The sequence below is a fragment of the Carcharodon carcharias genome, chromosome 17 (assembly GCF_017639515.1).
Source record: "Carcharodon carcharias isolate sCarCar2 chromosome 17, sCarCar2.pri, whole genome shotgun sequence".
NCBI lineage: Eukaryota > Metazoa > Chordata > Chondrichthyes > Lamniformes > Lamnidae > Carcharodon > Carcharodon carcharias.
This window is the reverse complement of record NC_054483.1, coordinates 16256831-16269279: the sequence shown is the minus strand read 5'-3', so window position 1 is coordinate 16269279 and position 12449 is coordinate 16256831. Positions and strand designations below refer to the sequence as shown.

The 12449-nt window shown below is 41.8% G+C and overlaps 1 protein-coding gene across 1 annotated transcript in view; it reads right to left on the bottom strand.

Moving 5' to 3' along the window:
• Positions 1–11799, bottom strand: part of LOC121290074 (B-cell linker protein-like) — a 54701-nt gene extending 42902 nt beyond the window's left edge. The window contains exons 1-2 of the mRNA XM_041210229.1: positions 11755–11799; positions 1943–2086 (exon numbers count right to left, since the gene is read on the bottom strand). Of these exons, the coding sequence (XP_041066163.1) occupies positions 1943–2086; positions 11755–11799 (189 nt within the window). The remainder of the gene's footprint in view (positions 1–1942; positions 2087–11754) is intronic.
• Between the last annotated feature and the right edge of the window lie 650 nt (positions 11800–12449).

The following is a 12449-nucleotide window of genomic DNA, read 5'->3' as shown; positions in this document are numbered from 1 at the left end:
GTTTAAGCTTCTGCATGAAGTAAATACATAAAGATAAGGATTTTCAAAAATCAAACAGATTTCTGAATAATTATGATGAAAATCACAGCAGTCTCAAATCTTTGGAGTTGGGTCAGATGTAAGTCCCATGGCCAACCAAGGAGACTCAGAATACATGCATACAAAATAGGAGCAGAAGTAGGCCATTCAGCCCCTCGAGCCATTCAATTAGATCATGGCTGATCTGCTTGTGTTTCGAATTCCACATTCCCATCTACCCCCAATAACCTTAGATTCCCTTATCTAACAAGAGTCTATCTACCTTCGCCTTAAAAGCAATTAATGACCCCACCTCCACTGTCTTCTGAGGCAAGGAGTTCCAAAGTTGCACAAACCCTCTGACAGAAAAATATTCTTCTCATCTCTGTTCTAAAACGGAAACAATATATAATATAATATGGGCTTGAATCTGACTGCAATGGGATTCTGCTGCATTTAAGACCAGAAGTTCCAGTCGGGGGTATGGGGTATGTGCCTTAGGCAAATTTTCTGCTTTACGCCCATCCCTCCACTCAAATAGGTATGTTATTGGGATTTCTCAGAGACTTCCTCCTTTGAGGTCTTTGCAGCCTTATTGGAACTCATGCCAAAGGGTGCTTACTATCCCTTTGTTGCCTTCCAAAGGCCTAAATCTTTTCTAAAGTTTAGTAACTGATCCCTAAAACTTAGTATTTGCTGTGGAGCCCATTTGAGCCTCAGGGAGACATTAGGTAGAGTGGCATGGTTGGATTGGATCAACATGGGATCGGTGGATGACACCAATGTACCCTTGTAGCTACTGGCCACTATGCAAGTGACCCCACTTTTGGCATTTGGGACAGGATCTTTTCTTGAGCAAGAATGGAGGCTCTGCACTGCCCCACTTTTGCAGGTCGACAGGGCCCTAGGATTTTCTGGGACAGTAAATTTTGGTTGAATATTTTTGCCCCTTCTCTATCCTGAAGGCTCTGACTTAGTTTGGGGACAGTTACACCAGCATCTGTTGCTTTCCAGGACGTCACTTTGGTGAGCTTTCTACATAGGTCAGCTGAGGGCAAAAACCCTGAAACTCCCTGCCTAAAAGAACTGTGGAAGTACCTTCACCACATGGACTGCAGCAGTCCAAGAGTAAGGCCCGCCACTCCTTCCTCAAGGGTAACATGAGCGGCTCAAGAGGAAGGCCCACCATTCCCTTGGGTAAAAAGAGATGGGCAATAAATGCTGGCCTTGCCAATGGTACCCACATGCCAAGAATGACTTTTTAAAAAGGCAGCAAGTGTTATCAGGTTATTTGACCATTGCTGCCAAGCACGTTTTTATCTTAACCAATATCTGCAAATTACCCAGCCAATGTCACTGAATAGTGAAAAGGAGCTAAAACCTTCCCCAGTTGTCCTGGGTGAGACCAACTTTACTTAGTACAGACTGGAGATACGATCACGACTGTCTGATCTGATCCACAGGTTCAATTAATCACTTGATAATAAAGCCTTCAGGATTTTTTGAATCACTACGAATAAGAAGATATCTATGTATAACAGCTGAACTATAGTTAATCTTTACCTGGAGTGAGATCTGTATTTCAGTCATTGATCAGCATGATTTGTGTTGTAATCTAGCCAGTATTAACCTTTGACAAATATCTCTGGACCATTTCTCTGTCTGCTGCTCATTGACAATCAATAACACTCAAGACACTGTCTATAATTTATATAAATGATGACCTGAGTTGAGTGCTTAAAAAAATAGCTTCACTGATTATGGAGTAGAGAAAAGGGTGCTGGTTTTCAGAGGATTTTCCCAACACTTCCACCTACTCCACAGAGAGCTTATGTTGTTCATTAAAAATAACTCTGCAGCCTGGCCCTTAATTGCACATGAACCGGTGACAGTGTTAGAAATATTGGAAAAATTTTATCTCTACCGCATGTTCTACCACAGCGAGATGCAATTCTTCAGCTTTACCTATGTAATCATTATTATTGATAGGTTCAATTGTTGTAACAATTCTCAGGGGCCGTTCAGTTGGGGGTGGTTCATAGGCATCCTCATCCTCAGAATCATTCTCCTGCAATGAGGTACAACACAGTGCTCATTAATTTCCTTTCCATCTTATCATAGCAGCAATTCTTGCATAGTTATTCCACCGAAAGGACAAAACGGTTCTCAATTTAATTTCTCCGAAAGAGAGCAGCTGCAACAGTGCAGCACTCCTTTGGCACTGTGCACAGTGTCAACCTAGATTACATGCTCAAGTTTCTGGACTGGGGCTTGAATTCTCAATTTTCAGGCTCCGAGGCAATCATGCTACAGCTGAGGTTGTTGGGAAAGGGTAACTAAACTATCCCAGATCCGCATAAGGCAGCAAAACATGCAACACATTCAACAGTGTATGTAGCTGACCCCACCTTCCCCAAAAAGACAACAATAAATTAAGTGAAATTTGAAATAAATAAAAATCTGGAGTTGAAAGTCTAATGATGACCATGAAACCATTGTTGTTGATGGGCTCTTCTGCATTGTTTGATTCTGTAAACTGACAAGCCAGAATGGGACACCTTGTCAGAATCACCAGAATCATTCGGCAGGATTTGAAAGATTTTTCCAAGTACTCTCCCTTCACACATTAAAACAAAAGAAAATTTGTCAGTAGCCAATTGCACCCCAATAAGTCTGCTGAGACAGAAATATGCGCCCTCAGAGCCGGAATTGAGCATCAGCAATCTGCTCCCCATTCCCACTGAGATACCATCCACCAGCTCCCTGGTACCACCCTGCCCCCACAAATGGAAAATTTGTAACTCAAAACCCATCCCTGCTGAAGTAAACTCGCCTTGCCCTTTTCCACACCTCCTTCTCTCACCTCTACCTCTCTCCCCTCCTCATCACCCTCTCTCTTTCCCTTTCCCCCCTGCCCTTGCCCTTTTCTCTCCCACTCCTCACCTTCATCTATACCTTACCCCTCTAATAGCATTCTCTCCTCTAATTTTTTTTCTGCATCACTTCTTTCCTTTCCTCTTCTTTCTCTCCACCCTTTCCTTCTCTCCCTTCTCTAATCATGCTCTCTCCTCTGCCCTTATATATTCCCTTCTTTCCTCTGCACTGTATCTGACTCTCTGCTCCTCTTCTTTCCCCTCCCCTATTGGTCTTCCACAGTCCTTCACCATTCCCATCCTCTCCCATCCTCTATTCTTCTCCTCTCCACCTCTGCATCCACAGTCCCCAGACCCCTCTTCACACTCTCCATCCCTGCTCAGCCCTGTTCTCTCTCTTACACCTGCTCCCTCTCCCAACACCCATCTAAATCTTGATCTCATAACTAGCACGAGGTCATCCAAAAGGTCTGCTACCTGTGTCCTAACTCACACCGATCCCATTCACTCATCACCCCTGTGCTCACTGGCCTACACTGGCTTCCTGTTCAGCAATCCTGGATTTTAAATTTTAATTCTCATCTTTTTTTTTCCGAATCCCTTCATGGCAGAACAAAATGGCAGCCCCATCGGCTCATGATGTCAGTGAACGTTACACCTGCTAACAAAGAAAACAGAATTATCTCACAAATTGGTGTTTCCTGTCTGTAGCAGCATGCAGAACCTCAGCTGAACTATGGGCCTGTGTTCGTACCAGTGTCGTAATATAAGTTATTTGCGCTCTTGAGATTCTGTCGCATCAACTGCAATGCCACGTCTGCTGCTTGCAGCAACTGCAAATTTGGTTATTGCCTGAGTGTAATCAGCTCCACATTCAAAGCTGCTTTGTTCAGTCCTCTGAAAATTTAGCCGCATCCCCTGAGGTAATTTGCAACTTATATACTCTCATTGTTTCTACTGCATAAGAGTATTTCAACTGATATTCAAATTTTCTTAAAGTAAAGGAAACTAAATAAATAGGGAAATTTCTAGCAGTAACTAGGACTTAACACCTTACATCTAGTACTTATTTAATGTCTGGGGCCAGAGTCCTATTTATCAAAAGCTATTAGCAATTTAGGCAGATTGAACTCACTCACTTGATGAAACGGAACTCCAAAATACATCAGTTAATGCATCAATTAGCATTACAATTTAACTTTACTAAGACAAGAGACCTGGATGAAAGCAAAATACTGCGGATGCTGGAAATCTGAAACAAAAACAAAAATTGCTGGAAAAGCTCACCATGTCTGACAGCATCTGTGGAGAAAAAGACGGAGTTAACGTTTTGAGTCCATATGATTCTTCTTCAGAACTAACGAGAAGTAAAAATGTGGGGAAATATATACTGTTTAAGGGGGGGTGGGACAGCTGAACATGGATAGAAGGTGGAGACAAAGAAGAGATTGCAAAAGATGTCATAAACAAAAGGTCGAAGGGGTGTTGAGTGGTGATACTGGCTAAAGAAGGTTCTAATTAAGAGTAAAAAGCAGGATGAGCCAGTGACAGATGGGCTGTATAGGGGTGGGATGGGGGAGTGGACGTTGTGGGAGAAAAGATCGAAATAGGCTAAAAGTTGGGGATAAAACAATGAATGGAAATAAATTTTTAAAATAATAATAATAGAGATAGGTGGGGAAAATATATATGTACGTATATATATATATATATATATAAATAAATATTTGAAATATGGGGATCAAAAAGGGATGGGGATGGAGGAGAGAGCTCATGATCTCAAGTTGTTGAACTCAATGTTAAATGTTAAGTCCGGAAGGCTGTAAAGTGCCTGGTCGGAAGATGAGGTGCTGTTCCTCCAGTTTGCGTTTAGCTCCACTGGAACAATGCAGCAGGCCAAGGACAGACATGTAGGTATGAGAGCAGGGCGGAGTGTTGAAATGGCAAGCGACAGGGAGGTCTGTCCATCCTTGGCCTGCTACAATGTTCCAGTGAAACTCAAAGCAAACTGGAGGAACAGCACCTCATCTTCCAACTAGGCACTCTACAGCCTTCCGGACTTAACATTTAACATTGAGTTCAACAACTTGAGATCATGAGCTCTCTCCTCCATCTTCACCCCTTTTTGATCCCCTTTTTTCAAATATTTATTTTTTAATTTTTATATATATATTTCCCACCTATCTGTATTATTATTTTTAAAATGTATTTCCATTCATTGTTATATCCCCACCTTTTAGCCTATTTCGGTCTTTTCTCCCACAACGTCCCCTCCCCCCACCCCACCTCTACTAGGGCCATCTGTCACTTGCTCATTCTGCTTTCCAATCTTAGGGCTGAATTTTCCCCCCATTTGGGGGGAAGTTGATGGGCGGGCCTGTGCGGGCGCGCTTCTGATCGGCATCCCCGATCGGAGGCACGGCGCCATTTTACATGGGCGTGCCAATTAAGGCCCGCCCAGCGTGATGTCCGCAGGGAAGCGCTATGCGCTCCCTGTGCAGGCGGGGGGGGGGGGGTGGGGGGAGGTGAGATTCCTAAAATCGAGAGTGTGCTCTTTCACGCATGTGCGCAAAAGAGTGCACTCATCTCCCTGAGGCTAAGTGCAGCCTCAGGTAGATCGGGTCTAAATGTCAAAAAGCTCAAAATAGCAAAACAAAATTTCCCTAACATGTTCCCTCATGTGACAATGTCACATGAGTTGCGACATGTTCATAATTTCCAAAAAAGCTTCATTAAATTTTTTAAACCCTACATGAAACCTCATCCCGCCCATGGATGAGGTTTCATGTTTTTTCTAGTTCCCGCCGGGGCTCCCAGCCTGTCCGGTTGGAAGGGCAGGTCCAGTAATTACTTTAATTGCTTTGTCAACGGCCTCAATTGGCCATTGACAGGTTGGTGGGCACGCAGCTGATTTTGCTGCTCCCCCGTCTTCCTGAAAATTTAAATGGGACGGGGTGATGTCAGGAGTTCCCCTCGGCGTCATCCCTTGTTATTTTACGCTTCGGTGAGTGGGCCCCACCCCCGCTCACTGACGGCAAAATGCAGCCCTTATTGTCACCATTAGCACTTCCTTTAGCCAGTATCACCACCATCAAAACCCCTTCGACCTTTTGTTTATGACATCTTTTGCTTCTTTGCCTCCGCCTGTCACTGGCCTTCTATCTAGCTTTACCTGTGCCACCCTCCCTTAAACAGTACATCTTTCACCACATTTTTACTTCTCTTTAGACCTGGATGAATATTTGTGCAGATCAACAATGGAATAGACAGTTAAATACTGAAGATTTCCTGCTTTTGGGTTCTGAGATTGTTAGCTATGGTAATGCACATGGTTAGGAGCGAACACTGGAGTTTAGTAGCTTATATAATATTCCTGAGCTTTCCTCAATTGCCTTTAGAAGAGCGTCGAGGAGAAATTCTGTAGCACTTTCTGTCAGGAGATTTTAATTTAGCAGCAGGAAAAGAAAGAACTTGCATTTATACAGCATATTTCATGACCTCAGGATGTCCCAAAGCACTTTACATCCAATGAACTAAGTTTCATTGTAGTCACTGTTATAACATAGGAAACATGACAACCTATTTGCGCACAGCAAGGATGCACAACTGGCAATGAAATAAAATTCTAAATCGTCGATTTTAGTTATTGGTTAAGGGATGAATGTTGGCTGGGACACAAGGAGGACTCCAATTTCACTTCTTCAAACACTGTCATGACAACTTTTTAATCTCCCTGAGAAGTTTAACATCTCATCCTAATGACAGCATCTTCAACATTACAGCACTCCCTCAGTATTGCACTAGGGTGCCAGCCTGGATTATGGGCATAGCATTCTGGAGTGGGCTTGAACCCACAACCATGACAGTTGGAGTCCATGTTACTTCATCTCTGCTTTACTGTGTCTCTGCTCCCACGTTTCTCTCCTGACATGAATCCTATGTGGATACAGGGAGGTGGTAGCATAGTGGTATTGTCACTAGAGTAGTATTCTAGAAACTCAGGGTAATCCTCTGTGGACCCAGGTTCAAATCCCATCATAGCAAATAGTGAAATTTGAATTTAAATAAAATCTGGAATTAAAAGTCTGATTAATCCAATAAAACCATTGCTGATTGTCATAAAAAACCCCATCTGGTTCATTAATGTCCTTTAGGGAAGGAAATCTGCTACCTTACTTGGTCTGGCCTCTATGTGACTCCAGACCCACAATGTGGTTGACTCTTAAATGCCCTCTGAATAAGGGCAATAAATGCTGGCCTAGCCAGTGATGCCCACATCCCATAAATTAAAAAAAGTGGGTGGTTGAATATCTATTTTTGATTCCATGCATTTTTACATTCGTAGTTACTTTTTTGCCTTGGCCCACGTTCTCATCTCTGAGTTGGAGAGGCGTGAGTTCAAGCCCAACTCTGGAGACTTGAGCATTTGATCTACTTAATTGCAGCACTGAGGGAGTATTGTGTTAAACTGAAGCTCTGTCTGCCATCTCAGCTGGATGTAGAAGATCCTGTGGCATTATTCAAAGAAGAACTAGGGATTTTTCAGATGTCCTGGCTAATATTTATCTCTTAATCAACACCACTCAACAAGATCTGGTAATTTATCTCATCAGTGTTTGTGGGAAATTGCTGTGCACTTTCTGGCTACTGTATTTCCTACACTACAACAGTGACTACATTTCCTAAGTATATCATTGACTCTGAAATGCTTTGGGGTGGACTGAGTTTGTCAAAGATGCAATATAAATGCTAATTCCTTCTCTGACTGAAGTGAGTCAGAGTTCCATAGATGCATAAAGCAAAAAACTGTTGTTGTGGAGATGGATGTGTTGGTGGAGCGAGGGAAGCTAGCAGAGAGACAGGGAAGGAGGGAAACATGAAGGGATGGAACAAATTTCATGAATTTGTTCTGTTAAAATACAGTTTACATTATTCCAGGGCCAATAACCAGCAAAGGAAGTTTTACTCTTGGGTACTTACTAACTTATTGTCATACCACGTTTGCACATCTTGGTGATCTGTTATCGAAATGAAATATGTTAGATATTAAAGAAGGAACTAAAAAAAGCTGTGAAATAACAAATTTCCATCCAACAACATTCACATCACTGTGGAACCGACTACGATTAACAATATAGATAGGATACTTTGAAGTGTATTGTGCAGAAATAACTTACTGGAGAACATGTTAAAGCTCAGAAGTGTTAGACTTCAAAAGGCACTGTGTGTTTGCTAACCTTTGCAAAAAACAAATAGCTTCCCATGTGCAGTACCCAGCCATGAAGAGCAGGGAGGTCCTCAGTTTGATCTGTTAACTCATTGGGACAGCTCTCGTCAGCCTTAGCACCCAGGGAAGAGAATATCAGACTAGAGTTCCACTGTCCAGTGACGCCCACTGTTCAAACACAGCATGTGCCTAAAGTCGCAAGTTCCTGTCCTAGGGTTTGACACACTCAGACTTATTGCACCTTTCTGGTTTGAGGGAGAATTATAGTTTCGGAAGAAATTGTTTAAGAGAGCATAAAGCAGTACAAAGTTAAAACCAAATGTACCCTACTTTTATACATTACTTTAAGGATGCCAGCAAGATTGACAGAAACCTCTGGCTAAGCTGAATAAACAAGGTTTCAATCAAAAATTATGGCAGCCAATCAGGAGAACGCCTGAGGTTTGAATCAAGAGGGTAGTGCTAAATCTCGTCCATTGTCAGCTAAAGCCACAGGAGAAGGAATTCTGCAGGCTCTCCTAGTCTCCCATGATCCTCAAGTAGAAGACCATCAAAACTGGAAAATGATAAGGAGGCGATTCAGCTCATGGTGCCTGTGCCAGTCTCTGAAAGAGCTACCCAGTTAGTCCCATTCCCATTGCTCTTTCCCACTAGCTTTGCATTTTTCCATGTCAAGTATTTATCCAATTTTTTGTTGAAAGTTACTGTTGGACTTATTTCCACGACACTTTCAGTGATTGTATTCCAGATCATAACAACTCACTGCATAAGAAAATGTTTCCTCATGTTGCCTCTGCATCTTTTGCTAATGACCTTAAATCTGTGTCCTGTAGTTACCAACCCTCTGCCACTGAAAACAGATCTCCTATTCACTCTGTTAAAATTCTTCAGGATTTAGAACCCAACACTAGAGAAAAGGCAACAATGGCTGATTTTCGCCGTTTATTCCATTTCTCGAAGTCAGGTTCGGCGGGCATGGGTGTTCCATTAACCTCTTACCAGAGAAACCTCTGGAGGAAATTCCAGGCAACAATGTATGCAGACTCCTGAGACAATCCTGTTACTCAGGACAATGGGCCACATATTCACAGGAATAGAATTATGTGTGGTGGTGATTTATTTTAGTGGTTCTCATTCTTGTATAACAACCCAGGCCAGTCCGCTGTTTGTTTGTCATTCTGAACATATGGCAGAATCTTTGAAATGACCAATTGGATGATTGGCCTTGCCTCATCCTCGGCTTTATTGTCATCTAACATGACGCCTCAGATAGGCAATATCTAGGGAAGCAGATGAGGAGCAACTATCCAATTGCCCTAAATGAAATGCAGGAAATTGCAGACACTAGCCAGGGCAGTCCATTACGCATTGCTGTAGATGGGTTTGCTCTAGTTTTCTTCGTCCAAGCTGTCATCAAGAACTGAACATCAATTTTCTGAAAACTTTTACGACCTCTTTGTGATCATCAAAAGAAAAGCAGAGAAGAAGAACACCTCCATTCACTTACCAGGTTTTTTGGATCGGGTTGGCAGTGGAGGTGGGAGGAGGGGCCTGCAGGGAATAAGAGAATATTTATCGAACAAGCTGCTTGTCAAGATATAATGTTCTTCAACAGAATAATGAGTAAAAATTACTGAGGCAAGTAAGACATGTCTGATCCTCCAAGATCAGCAAGTTCACACTAGTTTTGGTCACATATGGTCTTAACACATCTGTGTATGGAAGGACATCATTCTGCTTAAGAATCATCAAATCATGCTAGTTTTTGCCTAATGCAGAGTACATGTTCTCTCCCCATAGGAACACATGCCCGTTAGATAATTTATGTGTTCAGGGATGCTGTAGTATTGGTTGGAGTATGATTGACTTGCCTGGCTAGGTTGCCAAGCCTGCCGTAGAGCCTTCTCTTGGTTCTCCATTTTGCATTGCCAACAAATTTACATTCAAAATGTGAATCTGATTCTCTGATTGCTCTGCTGTGTATTTCCAGCATCTTCTGGTTTACTGCACATTAAGACCAACATTGGGGATAATTTTGGGGTATATTGAATCAAATGGAATTGAAAATCATGAGAATTATATAATGAACAGCTGATCCAATATTGTTCAATATACACTATCACCAAAGTTGAAATTACCACAATACATGTTTGTTGAAACAGTCTCCTGAAGTTGAGTTGACATCTGCTTGTACCAACTATGGGTTACATGTTTCTTTCCAAATTGCTGCACCTTCAAACCGCCACTTAGTTATGATATCAGTAACTCATCGATACAACAATGTAAGGTTCCATATATTAGGTAATACTATACTCACATATTTTTCCAATTCCAAGGTTTAGGGAGATTCTGAGAAGAGGACAGAAATAATTAGAGTCTTGATGTCACTACAACACAGAAGAAGGCCATTCACCCAGTCGAGTTCATGATGGCTCCCTGTAGAACAATCCAATCAGTACCATTCCCCCACTCTATTCTCATTACCCTGTAAGTTTATTTCACTTGTGAACATTATTTCCTTTTGAAATCATTCCTCGTCTCCACTTCCAAGACTCTTAACAAATTCCAAGTCATCAGCACTCACTGAGGAAAAAGTTCTTCCTCACATTTCCCCAACATCTCATACATAAAACTTTATTCTGTTCCTCAGTCCTTGTATCATCAGCTGATGGGAATAGCTTTTCTTTGTCTATCTGATATAAACCTGTCACAATCTTGTGCACTTTATCAAATCTCACCTCAAATCTCCACTGTCAGCCACACCTCCAAGATTAGAATCATCAGCAAATGTTTAAATTTTACCTTGTATTCCAATATCCATGTCATTATATATTTATCAAAAAATACAGTGGTCCTAGCGCTGACTTTTGGGTAATATCAGTGTCTTCCAACCTCTAGTTTGAAAAACAACCGTTCACCACAACTTGCTGTTTTCTATCCTAAAGCCAAATTTTTATCCAAGCTAACACTGGCCCTCCTATTTCATGAGCCTCAATTTTGTTAACCAGCCTTTTATGTGATTATTTGTCAGAGGCTTTCTTAAAATCCATTCAGACAACATCAATTGCTTTCCCTTCATCAACCTTGTTACTTTGTTAAAAAATTTGATTAGATGAGTCGAGCATGATCTGCCTTTTATAAATTCATGTAGGTTCTCCTTAATTTTCTCAAACCTCTCCAAGTGCCTGTTGATTTTTTTCTTGATTATTGTTTCTAAAAACTGATATTAAACTGACTGGTTGGGGCAAGGAATGCCCTTACACCCTTTTGTGAATAAGGGTGTCACATTTGCCACTCTCCAATTCTCTGGCATCTCCCATGTATCTAGAGAAGATTGAAAGGTTGTCTGCACTCCCAGTTCATTCAGCAATTTAAGATGCAAGCCACTTGGAACAGGCAACATACCCACTCTAAGCATAGCTAGCCTTTCCAGTGTATTCATCCTATCAATTTTTATCCAGTCCACTACCTGTACCATCTCTACTTCTACTGATATTTTGTCATCATCCTCTTCCTTGATAAACACACCGATACAAAGTACTTAGTTTGTATTCTAACTTTGTCTTGTGCCTCTAAACATATATCACCCTCTTTGCCCTTCTAGGTCCTCCCACCACACTCTTACAACCAACTTACATGCCGGTAGAAGATTTTTGGGTTCCGTTTTAAGTCAACTGCCATTCTATTCTCATATTTTCTCTTTGCCAGTCATATTTTCCTCTTCACTTCTCCTCTCTACTTAAAGTATTCGGCCTGGTTCTTGCATTAAGAATTCACCTGAGATGCATCATGCACCTTTTTGTTCCATCGTATTCTCCACCTCCCTTGTCATCCAAGAACTCCTGGCTTTGGTTCCTCTTGTCTTTTGCCCTTGTTGGAATGTACCAAGCCTGAACCTAAAACTTAAAGATTATCCACCGTTCTGTTACAATTTTTCCAGTAAATTTTTGGTTCCTGGCTAGATCCCCTCTCATCCCATTGTGGTTCGTCCTCTTCCAATTTATAAGCTCTCCTTTAGATTGTTCCTGGCTCTTCTCTGTTGTTAATCTAAACTGTATGATACAATGAATACTTATACCAAATGTTCCCTCACAGACCCTAGGTCCATTTGGCCTATTCATTCCCCAACACCAGGTCCAGCAATGCCTCCTTCGTAGTTGGTCCAAGAACATACTGGTCAAGGAAGCTCTCCTGAACACATTTCAGAAATTCCTCTCCCTCCTTACCCTTTATTCTAACATTATCCCAATCAAGTTTGGGTAATTAAAGCTCCCTAATATCACCACACTATAGATCGTGTATGAGGTTGTGTGGTGCAGTGCACAGCAATC